The following is a 15,565-nucleotide window of genomic DNA, read 5'->3' as shown; positions in this document are numbered from 1 at the left end:
AAGTTATACGCTTGTCCTTGGCAGTTGCAGTACCACTCAGAGCTTTAAATCGCAAAGACCTGAGGGGTGCCATCGCGCCTTTCACCCTGAGAAATAAGTTGACAAGTCTCACATGCCTGTAATTTCACCACCCTTCAAAACCGGAACACAGTTCACTTAACTGCTTGGCGGCAGAAATAGGTAAGGTAACAATATATATACTGCTACTATAGTGCTACAGTTTCAAAAGTATAGTGTAAATCTTTAAAATAATTAACATTTTTACTAGTGTTTTGTAACTGAGTTGCAATCTGGACTTTAGTAAAAGTTAGTTGTAAAGTTGAGTACCTTGTTTGTTTTATTTTTAAAATAACGGGTACTTGTGAGTTAATGTTGTTGTGCTATCTAGGGATGTAATACACACGAGCTTAATTCCTACTTCGCGCTACACGCGAACTGTACTAGCAGTCGGTCGTTGTAATGTCATTGCGATGCGATGGCGTGCAGTTATTTCGACTTCGTTCAAACTGCTTTAGAAATTTGAGGGAAAACTGACTTGTTTCGTATTAACGCCATAATGAATATTTCAGATGAACCGCGGTTTGCCGTCGAGGGATCAAACGTGACAGTTGTGGTAGGGAGAGACGCCGCCCTTCTCTGTACCGTTGAAAACTTGCACAACTACAAGGTATATATAACATCACTTAATTATTTCTATGAAATATTGTTACTGTCATGTACACGAATAAAAATTCCTTCCGCCCAACAGGAGTGAGAAGATTCATAAATCTCTCACAAGGTGTCACTTACGGCATTGAAAGCCGAAAAAACATAATACTAGGATCTACAATAGACACGGAAGAATTTCGTCTATCTGCTGATTCAATCTGGAGCTCAGTCGGCAGAGCGACGCCACGGTAGAGCATGGTCCCAGGTCGAAGGAATTTTTCTTTGTGTTCGATCTTTGTATTAATAATTCTAACAAACTAGTGGAGTTATTTCACAAAAAATATATGAATAACACGGTGGAAATACAATGTGAAATTCTATTTAAAAAAATCAATACATAATATAATTACTGTATTTTCAGAGTCATAAGGACTATAATAATTTAGCACTTTACTTACGACTTACGAATTACGTATTTAAGGCCACGTGTGATCATACGTCAAAAGTGCTTTCATCACACGAAAGTCATGAAAATAATGCGAACTAAATGACTAAAACCATGTATATGTGAAATTTTATAGCTCTCCTATATGCATAAAAAAACATGGACTAATTTCGTATAATCTTCTTACCTCTCTCCTGAATAATTGTCATTCTGCAGACGTGGCTTTATTACCAAAGGTACGATAAAATAGTTATTGAGGAACTACTAATCTACTAGAAATTGCACTAATCTGGCAATCGCAGGTTATTGAAAACCAAAAGAACCAATTCCAAAACAGACAAGCACTTGCGCTGAACCACATTCTTTTTCAACGTTACTTATTTTCTATGCAATGAGAGCTACTTTAAAATTGCGAAAATTGATGTCACGTTCTGTAGACAAATTCGATAGTGAATGTTTCAAAACAGGAGCTTTAACATAAATGCACTTAGTTACATATTTTGTTGAATTGTATAAGACAATAGTGTACAAAATTTGTTGTAATTTTGTGTCCCTGTTTCATTTAAAAATATTTTTTATTTTCACAATCGCTCCATTAAAAGAACTGTAACGTACAACGCAATCGAAAAGACAGGCAGACAAGGGTGTGTCGTTTCGCAGATATGGCCTTATTACAGCACGAGTGCGATTTATATTTATTATAAAAAAAAACTACTTTTTCACAACGAATATGAACATTGTAAAGTTTCTTATATTTCAAGTACGCGGCCTAATACTTTTAAGGTCTAATACATTTAAAATCTGGAAAATTGAAAACGACCAAATTTAATTAAGGATCATAGTTGCATGATGAAATATCATAACAATTGCTGCTTGATTTAATACTTTAAATTCCTTTGTTTTTATGTCCAGTATACGAATATGAATTAAAAAAACTACAATGACACGGGAGTAAAATTTTATTTAACAATATTCCTTTATTATCTCGCTCTCGAATTGAGAAGCTGATTGTTCCATTTCATTTAAAATCCATCTTATACTCGAACTTTAGTTGCGCTCGTGACGCGCGTGCAGCTGAATATCTCGTGTTAAATGCAAAGTTTTACACCTTTTTTATAAAATTCTACTTTTTCTTTTAATTCCGCAATATGGCGAGGGTCTCAATACTACTTGTCAACCTTTAACAGTGATAGAGGTTTCGTATATTGCCCATCAGACTTGCGGTCGAAGAAAATCGGAATCACGCCCATGGGATCTGTCACGTACAGAGCAATTTTAGCAAAGCAGTTTCAAAAGAAATTTCATGGCCCTGTCTCTACTAAGGAGTATAGCCTATATATATTTTGATAAAGGACGACAATTTACTATTGAACTCTGTAATTTTAGCATTATATAGCTACATAATATATTTCATATTGTCAAAAACATTGTATGGCGAGGGCACAGGTGCAAATAGCTCGCGTTTTTAATAAAACTAATACAAAACCCGTAAAAACTACACAACGTGTAGGTCAAATACTAATTTCCATAACGAAAGGTCTTCACATCTGTAAAACAAATGGACGACACTTGCCAGTATGGCATAAGATAGGCAATACTAGCAACTCGTATGAGTTGTGTGATTCTCTATTTACTGTAAAGTGCAACGTGTAACAAATATTATTGACTTCAGAGTTCAAGGAAGGCGAGATAACGAAAGACTGCAGACAAGGGTGAGCCCTAAAGTTCCGTGAAATTGTTATGGAGTGATTCTACCCGTTAGTAGGAACAGTTTTTACTGTGGGACCGCCCCTTTGAAATTGCGGGAAAATGTCAGCTGTTATTTATATTTGGGTCGATTAAGTGTGATATATATAAATTCTTGGATAAATAGGTATTTACTTTGTAATTCTGAGTCAGTTATCCTATTATTTATGGGACTTGTCAACTTATGTCTCAGGTTGACGGGCGCAGTGGCAGTGCCCTCAAATCTTTGCGATTTGGGGCTCTGACTGGCACTGCAACTGTTAAGGACATGCGTGTAGCTTAACCGGCAGGCGCACGACTTGTTCGTCCCGTCTCTTGATATTATAAAAAAAATTATTTAAAGAATAACGTTTAATATATAAGGTTTTTTTGTAATTTTTATTAAATTTTAATTTTTTTTGTAAAAATAACGATAACAAGATATTTAATTTACCTATACTATGACAAAATTGTATTCTCTGCATTTGAAACTTGGTATGAATACTGTCCAAATCAAAATCAAACACAACGTATTTTTTCAAAACTACGTTAAGGGGTTATTCAACATCAACCCATTTATACGTTCCACTGCTGGGCACGGGTCTCCTCTCAGCCGAGGGTCTAGGCTATAGTCCGCCATGTTGGCCGAATGCAGGTTAGAGACTTCACACGGTTTCCGAGTGTGGCGAATCTTCTTCCACGTGCAGGTTTCACCAGGATGTGTTCTTTCACCGAGGTGAATTTGACGCTGTAAACTAAAAGCCCGGGAAGGGGTTATTATGATAAATAATAAATTATTGTAAACATAGATCACCGTATAAACAGATAGGTTATGTACTGGAGGTGGGAACTTTATTATAGGATAAGGAGTATATTTAATTAACAATCAAATGGTTCGTTCCACTATGCTTCATCTTATCTCGAACGAGGTTTATCTAAGACCATGTAAATAAAATAGATAAATCCTGAAAAAATATTTCTTCGTTTAGTTCGTCTTAATAACAAAATGTTGAACAAGCTTCGTGACTTAAATTGTCTGAAGAAAAAACCTTTCAAAGATAAATTACGCGCGGCCAAGAAAGCAAGAAGACATAAAAGTAATTACTCACTAATTCAGTAAGTAGTGTAAACGGAAATTCTTTGATTAATAAAAACACATGAATGTACAGAATAAATGACAAAAAAGAACTAAGAAGAGAGAGTTAGTAATTACGCAAAAATAACAATGTAGGTCCAGTATCAGAAAGTAGTTCTACATTATTACACCTGCGAGACTCACCGTGTCCAACTCCATTAGTTACGTTAATAGTTCCAATAACTCATTTCCTGGCGTAATGCGTTTCCATTCAGTTACGTAGAGGTCCTTTTAAAGGTAGACACAGATTAAACGGAAGGCACGCTTAGCACGCTACGAGTTTTACTACACCTTTATATAATTTAAACTTGCTTACTATTGTTTTTAAACTATTTTTTCCGATCTAAATCGCCTATATTTGTTTTCTTTTTCTAATAAACCAACGGGACTTTTACAGATCCCATGGTCATGACTGAGAGATATTTATGTAGTTATAAAAACGTGCTTTCATTTCCTATGTGTAACAATTGCGAAAACCTAAGAAATCGATGTACGCTTAATATAATTTAAACTTGAAATTCCATAACTGATGGTTATGGAATTTCATGAACATAAAAGATGGTTTTGCCAAAATACCTACTGGTACATTACGCTTAATAATTCTCCAATCTTATTTGCGGAATTTTAGTTGAATCAATAAATTTGTTGCTATAATTATTGTGTTTGATGGTTTTACAAAGAAACAAGTTACATTTATCACCTTGAACAACATTTTTATTATTTCATCACTTTTTTTCTTACTGTAGCTGCCTCTAACCAATTTTAGAGCTTGTAGCGTTTTATAACTGCCTCCGTGGCCGAACGGTTACCATGCCGGACTGCCACGCAGAGGTCCCAGGTTCGATTCCCGGGCCGGGAGAAATACTTGTATGGCCTACATTTATTTCTCTCGTGAGTTTGGGTGTAATTTGTGGTTGTCTATGTGTGTGTCCATGGCACCCGCGACACAGGGTTTCCCTAGTGCGGGGCTATGTTGATTGAAAGCGTTATTATTAAAAAAAAAAAATAATAATAATAGAATTGATTTCAATGACATACTTAATTCATTAGCGAGGGCCTCAAGCCGCGACGCTCCTAGAGAATTCGCTTATTGCTACAAGCGTCAACGTCGAGCGTCAATTGCAAATATGATATTATTTATAAAAGGAAATAGAGCGAACTTGCACGAGCGCTACGCGACTTTTTTGCGGACGACCAAAGCAAATTATACGAGGGAGTTCCATAGTGTGCACGAAACTGTCGCTCCGCTGTTGAAACAAATTATTTTGGTTTTATTTGTTGTTTGGTTACTACTGAGAGCAAATAGTTATTAATACATATTTAAAGTATATTCCACCAAAAATATTAAACAATATTATATATTTAATTCGTATAAGAGTTGTACTTAACTACCTTCCACCACCGAAGGCGCTGTAAGCAAATTACCAAACTCCCTGAGTGTATTTTGACGCTTTAAAATTGACGCTTCAAGCGTGGCCATATTTTCGTAGCCGAGGCATTACAAATTTAGTACTACATATTCAACATAACTACAGTTGTCTACGTCCACTTTCTGTTCTGTGATATGGCAAAAAAGGCAGATATGGTTACTGCCTACACTCCATAGACACTAGCGACATCACTCAGCAATAAGTTGGTGACACTGTCCATCAAATACGCGACTATATAATACGCGATAACTTACAAATACTTTGAAATAATACGTTTCAAGAGAGTTAGTGTTACCGCCAAATGGTTACAAACCCTAATATAAGCCGCCTCACACAGTGTTACATTTGTCCTTGAAAAGAGCAATTATGTAGGTAAAGTTACACCGTTTACCCTTTGTGGAAATTGTGCCGCTTTGTTTTCGTCCATTATGTTTCTACTAATGCTAAATGCGGAAAAGGCTCAGCATAATTTAGTACTTTGTAATATAAGTAAAACAGATTTTGTAACATGTTTCACGCCCAATAAATAAAGGTAGTGATTACAGATGGTTATAAATATATAATTATGTGAAGTAAATCTGGAGAGGATTCGTTAGCCTCCTAGTATAAGCTAATCAAAAAGTATTTATTATAGTTACCGATCAATTTTACAGTATTTATTTATTGCCAATATACAATGCAAGCAGTCACGTTGCAACTTAGCAACAACTAAAAAACTTTGAAGTTTCAAGAAACTAAGATTTTTGAAAATTCTATATAAACACGACGTTTGTTCAAAAAAGATTATTTTTTATATAATTTACTTATGTCATATAATAATAATAATAGATATAATTTTATGAATATTTATTTCCTTCAAAGTACTTCCCCTGACATGTCATGCATGGGTCCTATCGTTTTTTCCATTGCTCGTATGCTCCCTGGAACTAAGTTTGTGTAATGGCTTGCAGCCGCTGTGCCTACATTTTCAGACGAAAACGACGTCATGTGGCTCGTTTTTCTATTACTAATTCAAATGGTACACGATTCGGACGCATTTTCAAAAATCCGTTTTTTTTTAACAAACCTCATGTAATATATCTTGTGTATTATTATTATTAAGTACTTAGTGATTTATGTATCAAACAAACCACAACCACGTACAGTTTTAAAAACTAGATTATATTTCAGAGTGATTAAAATATTCAGATTCAGATTCACTACTACGTTATAATAGTAATATAATACTAATAATATTATAATTACTTTCTCTGCAGACATAACAATGCTGTCTAGCCGCCGATTGTGTCTTTGATCATATTTTGCATTGTTACTGTTTTTATTTTGTGTGCAATAAAGCTTATTATTCTATTATTCTATTCTATTGTACATGTACAAAATTTTAAGGATGTATTAAAATGTATTCCACACTTTCTTTATAATATGCTTGTACTATAGGATATCAGGCAATGATCTTATATACTTAAATACCCGGCCTCTCCTCACGGATAACAATCCTCTAAAAGATAAAAAAAATAGAGTAATTAATTCATTTTAAATTATTGACCTAAACTGCGTATGCGTGTGTACGCGGGTGCGGGTAGCGCATGGATAACGGAATAAAAATAATTATATATAATAATTATATTAATTATATTATATTAATAGGAATAATATTAATTAATAATAATTATTTTTGTTACATGATGAAGCCTACCCATGCGCAGTATGCGAAGGTAAAGCGGGAAGTAAGGGAAGGTTAAAAAAACCGTTTCCCGCACCAACGGCATCACTTGCCTGATTTTGTTATTCCCGTTTACGAATGTCATTAGGTTACGTCCCGTGCGCGCCAAATATATGGGATTTACTAATACCATATACGTGGGTACACCCTATCTCGTAGCAAATGGTCCGTGTGTACATTGTAGGTGGTGAGAGCCTTTACAGGGCTCAAAGACTGAGTTGAACAAACACTGAGGTAGAGAGCATTCCCTAGCAGTTCAAAGCTTCGTAAATCCCTGGTTTGCTCATGAATTTCTTGTTATGGAGCGAATTAAATGCCGTGTTTATTTATTGAGGCCATGACGAGGTAATTGCAAACATTATTTATCAATGCAGTGCAATGCTAACTAGCTAAACGCAGGAACGTTATTAAACGTGCTGAATTCTGTATACAGCGCAATCGATTTTCGATAATTGTAATAGCATTTTTTTGAATTGTTACTTTTATTTATTTATTTAAGATATTGCACATAGAAAACATTTTATACATAGAAAACATATATTAAAGTTAAACATTTAAACTTATAAACTACGTACTCTACTTTTAAAAAACCTCACAGCGTGCAATAGCAACAATATTAAATAAAATATGCAAAAATTATAATGAAACAAAGGGAAATTATTTTATTTCTGCATACATATATAACTATTAAATTTTCATATACGTGTGGCACACTATAAGTTTCCGGAATGAATAAGAAAAAAATACTATAAATGGTCAGAAATGAATTAATTATTTCTCAAAATATTCTCCGTTAGCGTAAATGCACTTTTTCATTCGAATGAACCGATTTTAAAAACATTTATGCCACTCCTCTGTGACAATCTCTGAAACATATTTTTCATACTCTTCGACAGCCTCTTCAGGTGATGAAAATCGTTGACCGCGTATTCTTAATTTTTGAAAATAAATAAAAGTCGCCAGTCACCTGGCAGACTGTACGCCGGATGGCTCATAAGGTCAACGTTGTTCACCTTCAAAAATTCATTTCTCTGTCTGGCCGTGTGAGAACTGGTGGTGCAAGATTATACGGCGTTTACGGTTATTCTTACGGAGTTTGTCAATAACTTCCGGCAAACAAGTGGTCGTGTACCAATCACTATTCACGGTACAATGATTCTCCAAAGCAATAGTAGCCACGGGTCCAGTTTAAAAAAAAAGAAGCAATTATCGGCTTAGAAGCACTTTTTTTTTAGAAGCACGCGCGCCACTTTGGTTGGTTTCGGCTCATCTCGAAAGACGCTCGATTGCTGCTTTGTTTTAGGATCGTAACTATAAATCCATGTTTCGTCACCTGTTACTATGTCCCACACCAAATTTGACATCCCTTAGTTGAATCTGGTAAGCATGGTATTGCACCATGTGACGCGATCCGTTCTTTGAGCCTCAGTCAAATTGTGTGGGATCCACCGAGAACGCACTTTTCACACCCAAATGTTTGTGTAGTATTGATTGTAGGTATTTGACTCATGCCTAGGCCTAAAGATACCGGAATGTCATGGTATATCACATGCCTGTCTGTTTTGATCGTACGGCGCACAGCATCGATGTTTTTGTTGTTCACAGCAGCGGACGGGCGACCATCACGAAATTCGTCACTGAGATTCACACGACCGCGTATGAATTCTGCAAACCAGCTATAAATAGTCTTGCATGGTGCTTCATCGCCAAAAGCAGTTTGAAGCCAAGCCAAGCTCCGCTGAGCTGTTAAATTACAATTAAAGTGGTAGAAAATCATACTACGAAAATTTTCACGAGTAAATTGACGGTGATGTAAACAACCAATTTGTGAAATGACGCCACAATGTAAAAACAAGTGACAGTCAGATGAAACATACTGTATTCTACAGCCAAATAGTTCCATTTTCAAATGTTGTAATTACTTTTTAAATGTTGTTTATGTAAGTGGCCAGTTTCGGAAATTTATAGTGCTTCCTATGTACAATACTCGTAAAAATTTAAAAATAAAACAAAAGAAGAGAATTTATAAAATATTTGCGATATAGTGTCGTTTATTTTAGAATATGTCAGTCAATATTATATCAATTTAGTAATACCTTAAGATTGTCATGTGTCATTTCCAAGGGTGAGAGCCTGGTAACTTGTAGTACACGCGTTAAGCCTTTAACAAGCACCAGCTCCCAAAAATAAGTTATTGCATATATCTTAAATTACTAAGAACTATATGTACGTATTTTTGTGGAGGAATAAACGTTATTATTATTATTATTATTATTATTATTATTATTATTATTAATATTCTTTTGTAACAGTTCAAAACCAAAATGTAGGAAGATTAAGTCAATTTTTCTTTTTGTTTTAATAATACCAAGTGACGGGATAAACAAGTGATGCGTCTGGTGGCAAGCGAAACGCCTATCCATAACAGTTGCATTGTCACTCAGAGCTTTACGTCGCAAAGATCTTAGGGGCACTGCCACTGCGCCTGTTACCCTGAGACATAAGTAGACAAGTCCCAAGCGCCTGTAATTTCATAATCACCCTAACCCTTCCGAACCGGAACGCAGCAATACTCACATTTACTGCTTGCCAGCAGAAGTAAGTAAGGCGGCAGTGCTTACCTGGGCAAACACTTTCACAAGGAGCTCTACTGCTAATAAATTACGTTTGCTTTATAAATTGTTACTGTATTGTACATAAGTTGATTCCATTTTTAAAATACGCCTGAACACAATAAAGCCCATTATCAAAGTCACCATTTCGTCCTATTCGACAAAAAAGTGTATATTTGTCTGTGAAAGTATAAAGGATAAATTGCGATTAAACTTAATACAAACGATTAAAAATTTTGATAGGAAATGTAAAATGAAACTTACGCTGTATTTAGAAAGGCCCACCGGCCGGCCTCACATTCAAAGTATTGTTACCTCACAGTTGCGCGGGCCGCTACCGTGGCGCGATGTTTAACAAATTCGATATGTTTTGGGAAATACTCCAATGGCATACCTTTTATATTTGTTAAAAATTAATTTTAAAAAATACGAATTTTTGTTTACTAAACTGTGTAATGTAATTTAAATACATTTTATATCAGCAAAAACAAATACTTACAAGCATATAGTAAATAAAAATATGAGCACTGAAACCTTCCACTATTTTTCAAGGAAGGGATCGCACTCTGGAACTGACTGTAATTCTGATGCGTAAGCACCTGCATGTGGGGTGAATGAGAGAGTGCCACTGTACGCTACCATGGAAATTACTAGGTAATCAGAATCATGTGACATGCAAAGTTCAAGGGATTGAGATTTTTTATGATATCAAGTGACAAGACGAACATGCAGTGCGCCTAGTGGTAAACGACACTCCTACCCGTAACAATTGCAATTGCAAGGCCACTCAGAGCTATAAATCGCACAGACCTGAGGGGCACTGCCTCTGAGACACAAACTTAACAAGTCCCATGTGCCTGTAGTTTCACGAACAGCCCTTCAACATTGCAACGCAGTAATAATAACTAATAATACTGTTTCATGGAAGTAGGATAGGTTGCCACCTTTTGTGAAAAAGTTTAACCTGGGAAATATCGCCGTATTTCTCAGGATAAACTCTTTCACAATAAGCTAATAGTGCTACTATATTCCGCTAAAATTGTTAGGAGTTTAATTAAAACATACCTGAGTAGGAATTTGAAGTGGTGTAACGTAAGTGGTACGTGTAGAATGTTTTCCATAAACATTGTACAAAAATGCTACGAACGTTTGGTATTCTGCTACAAGTTAAGAATAGTGGCTTGTCAGTAGCTAACCATCGAGCTACTATTCAATTGCCATTGCAATTTTTTGGTATTCTGCTTTTCAATAGCGAATCGACAGCACATCGATGGTGTAGTCTACTAATGATTTGCCATTAGCAATTGCTTTTCATTTGAAGATTAAATTGCTTATATTCGTAAACGAGATAAATAATAAATAAATAACGCACACGATCAGCATAGCCCCGCACTAGGGAAACCCTGTGTCGCGGGTGCCATGGACACACACATAGACAACCACAAATTACACCCAAACTCACGAGAGAAATAATTGTAGGTAAGAATCAAGATATGCATAGTAATTACCACGGTAATTTTCGTAAGACAATTTTGATTTTTTTTTATAATATCAAGTGACAGGACGGACAAGTCGTGCGCCTTGTGGTAAGCTACACGCCTGTCCATAACAGTTGCATTGCCAATCAGAACTTTAAATCGCAAAAATTTGAGGGACGCTGCCTCTGCACCCGTCACTCTGAGACATAAGTTCACAAGTCTCATGTGCTTGTGATTTCACCAAAACAAACTGAATGAATGAAGCCATTCCACTGGCACACTAGTGAGATTCAATTGCCATTGCAACTAGAGTTCAGCAGAATAACAAAGATTATCATAATTGTAATACAATCTCAGTGTAGTCTAAATGGATTTACAATTACACTTAGGGCACTGTACTCCCACCTGTTGTTAATACTGACTCGTCTCTTCGTACGGTCAGTGTCAACATCGTTTAAAAATACTCTAAACAATACAATTTACAATAAAACTTGTTACTTGCCGAGATACTCGCAAATTTGTTTGAAAACAAATTAAAATACTGTCAAAAGTTTGATAAACAATTAGTAGATACAGCGGTTTAAGCGGCAATACCGTGCCTGCAAAACAGATCGAATTTTCTAAACTCAGTACAGAATTTAATATACAATTTACAACATTTCATTCGGCTTGGGACATCAGGGTGTGTCATATAAGATTTCATACCGCAGCGAGTTGGCAATTCTCGAGTCCCAAAGTCTGCAAAATTGCAAAATATGAATAACCGTATAGACATAAAACATGATACTGTGCAAAGTACGCAATTTCCTCCGCCCTGCGTTCCGTTGACTCGGCGAACCCTCTTGATTTTGAGCTCCTTAGTCGCCTGATTTGTTTGACAAATATCACCAACTACCTATGTACTATGTACCTATGAAACATAACACTTATTTACGTACTTTATTATTGAGTATCCCATACGACAATTGCTAAATAGGTGACAGTACACTCAGCCACTGGTTATGCTGTATAAATAATACTTTTTTTATGTGTTGTGTTTTGTTACATATTACGCGTAGATAATAGAAATTACGAGTATTTTTTATTAATGCGGTTTTGCAGCTCGACTGTTTATTAATTGCCTACATTTATAATTTTCATATAAATTCATAATATTGACAATGGTATCAATATAATAATGAAACAAGAGAACAACAACGTCACTGTAAGGTCTGTGCGTTTTTAACTGGACGTTGATATTAAAAATTACAAAAAAAACCTTATATATTAAACGTTATTCTTTAAAGATTTTTTTTTATAATATCAAGTGACGGGACCAATAAATCGCGCACCTGATGGTAAACTTGTTACACACGCTTGTCCATAACAGTTGCAGTGCCACTCAGAGCTTCAAATCAGTCGCGCTGAGATATAAATTGACAAATCCCATGTACCTGTAGTACATACACATCAGCACCTTTATCCTTCAAAACCGGAACACAGTAATACCAACATTACTGCTTGGCGGCAGAAATAGTTAAGGTGGCAGTATTTCCCTGGACAAACTCTTTCAAAAATTAAATAACAAGGTGAACGAATTTATAAGAGTGAAGTGCCTATAAGTTTTCTCTTATCATTGTATGATCTCCACTTTAAGAAAAAACTGATCTATGCAATATAAGTAAGAAATTTAAATACGTTGGGTTGAATATATCATATTAATTTTGACAGGTGGCTTGGCTCCGAGTGGACACACAGACCATCCTCACAATCGGTCCGCATGTCATCACAAAAAACCACCGAGTTGGTGTTTCCAGGAGTGACTCTCAGACCTGGTCGCTGACTCTTCGTGATGTGCGCCCTTCGGACGGGGGGCGCTACATGTGTCAGATCAACACGGAGCCTATGATTACACAGACACATATACTGCAGGTTTTTGGTAAGTAGATAAAATTATGTAAAAAAATAAGGCCTATTTCGTTCCATCCAAAGCCATGAGCTGCGCAATGGGCCGTCATTGTTTTGTTGATGAATAGGACAGTGACGTTTTTGACAGTACATTGTTGTACATTGATATAGCGAATTTCCATAATCTTTTTTCCTAGCCACATGGTGATACACGTGCCACGTGTGTGTTATTTTGTCAAGGGTATTAAAGTTTCCAGGCTCAACATTTTTTCTAGGTCAATCCATTGTATGCTGTTAGTCTTGATTTTTTTTTTATTGATATCATCTTAAATGTATTCGGCGTTGCTATGTCCGTATATTGATTGGTAAGAGGTTTTAGTAACCGTAGGTTTTTGTACCCTGGAACTTTGACGGCAGCATAAATGATATAATTTTTGATGCACTGTTTGTGTTCTTTGACTTCAGCTGCAACAGTTGAAGCTCACACTCTCAATCCCTTCTTGTTCTTGGAAAGCGATGTTCATTTCCCTAAATTAATTTTTAATTATCTTCCTTTCTCGTAATTGTAACCGACTTCAAAAAAAGGTATTTTTTGTGTATATGTTAAGCGATAACTTCAGCATTTGTGAACTGATTTGATAATTCTTTTTTTGTTGGAAAGAGGGTAGCTCAGTATTGGTCCCATTTAACTTTGAAGGAATTCCACCTCTAAGGGTGGCAAACTAGGGGATGAATCCGATTTGGTGGACTTTCCGGTAACCGATTTCAATAAAACTTGGCAAATAGATGTAATTCCACGAACTTTTGAGGTCGGTTTTTTTATAATTGTTGTATATGGTCGACATACTTTCGCGGTGAGTTTATTTTTGGACTTTATTTGGATATGTTACCAAACTGAAGATTTTGTATGCACTGTTATAAAATAAATACATTGTATTCATTAAACATATTATTTGCTCGACAAATGATAAGTTTACAGTACCACAAAAAACCTAAAACACTGTTAAAGTTTACTTATACGGCTGATACATGCCTTCATTCACTCAGGTGTCACCTGAATTATAAATTTTCCTCGCCTTGTTTCTGTAATTCCTTATTTCATTTAAATAATGGAGTCTCCTCAGAACAATCTCATTTCTATCTATGAATGCGCTTTTTCCAAGCTTTTTCGGTCTAGCGTGACATATTTGATTTCAGTATGTATAGAGAGAATCTTGTAAATTTCGTGTATTATATATTTATTTTCGTGTAGTATTTTGTGACACGTATGCTAAATTTTCATGACTATTGATTTCTACCAATTCTTTATCAAGAGTACGGATATTATTACTAAAGAAAAACTTACGAACTTTCCTTCGGATCCTCTTCAACATTATCTTATTTAAATCGCCAAACTTGTGAGGTTTCCTTTGAGAAGTAGGTGGAAACTTTACATCGCCTCTAGCCTTCTTTTTTTATGATAACTTAGTGATGGGACGAACAAGTCGTGCGCCTGATGGTAAGCGTCACGCCTGTCCATAACAGCAACAGTGCCGCTCAAAGGGCACTGCCACTGCGCCCGTCACCCTGACACATGAGTTGGAAAGTCTCACGTGCCTGTAATTACACCAGCACCTTTACCTTTCAAATTCGGAACGCAGTAAGTAATGCTCGCATTATTGCTTGACGGCATAAATTGATAAGGTGGCAATACTAATCTGGAGGAACTCCTTCACAAGGAGCTCTGCTGCTTCTTTTCTTTTGTTGTACTCATCTCGCGCCACACGAGAGATTCCTGCATTTTCAACTATCTTCGACACTATAAATAGCCGGTTTACTGGAGTACTAGTTTTTAGGCCACATTGTTTTCTTTAACTAATTTGTGAATGTTAAGCACCACTTGCTTTTGACTGGAGTTAAAAGGATTTCGTTTTTGTATAAATAAATACAGGCACTGAATACTTCGAGTAAAAAATAACGTAATAATTACGTAGAAACAGTAAATATCTTTGGGAATTTTGTTTTACATTATTCATTACATTGTTTTGCTTACAAAATGAATTAATGAAATGGCGTCTGGTAAAAATTAAGAATTTCATTCTTTGTAATGTTAAAAAATCGAAGTATAGATGTAAGTGCCTCCGTGGCCGAATACCTACTGATCTGCCACGCAGAGGTCCCGGGTTCGACTCCCAGGCCGGGAGAAATATTTATTTATACCTACATTTATTTCTTTCGTGAGTTTGGGTGTAATTTGTGGTTGTCTAAGTGTGTGTCCATGGCACCCGCGATACAGGGTTAGGTTATTAAGTAGGGGGCTGAAAGGAATCTTATAGAAGGCGATAGAAGTCAAGTATGTGTATGTTGAGTGTGTGCGTTTATGTGTGAAAATAAATTCGAGGTAGCAAATTTACAGTGGCAATGAAAAAAATTTGCTCAGGTCGGGCTGAAATTTACATACTTCTTCTGTCCTCTATAGTCCTCTATACATATACATATATAT

General features: G+C 35.8%; 1 protein-coding gene across 1 annotated transcript in view; it reads left to right on the top strand.

Moving 5' to 3' along the window:
• The first annotated feature begins 556 nt into the window (after positions 1-556).
• The window catches only part of LOC113231858 (lachesin-like), a 45,625-nt gene continuing 30,616 nt past the window's right edge, over positions 557-15,565 (top strand). The window contains exons 1-2 of the mRNA XM_026466394.1: positions 557-667; positions 12,907-13,114. Coding sequence (XP_026322179.1) covers positions 557-667; positions 12,907-13,114 — 319 coding nt within the window. The remainder of the gene's footprint in view (positions 668-12,906; positions 13,115-15,565) is intronic.

Source organism: Hyposmocoma kahamanoa, unplaced genomic scaffold (assembly GCF_003589595.1).
Source record: "Hyposmocoma kahamanoa isolate Upper Pololo Valley unplaced genomic scaffold, ASM358959v1 66, whole genome shotgun sequence".
Taxonomy (NCBI): domain Eukaryota; kingdom Metazoa; phylum Arthropoda; class Insecta; order Lepidoptera; family Cosmopterigidae; genus Hyposmocoma; species Hyposmocoma kahamanoa.
Note: the sequence above shows the minus strand (reverse complement) of the source record. Positions and strands in the feature narration are given on the sequence as shown.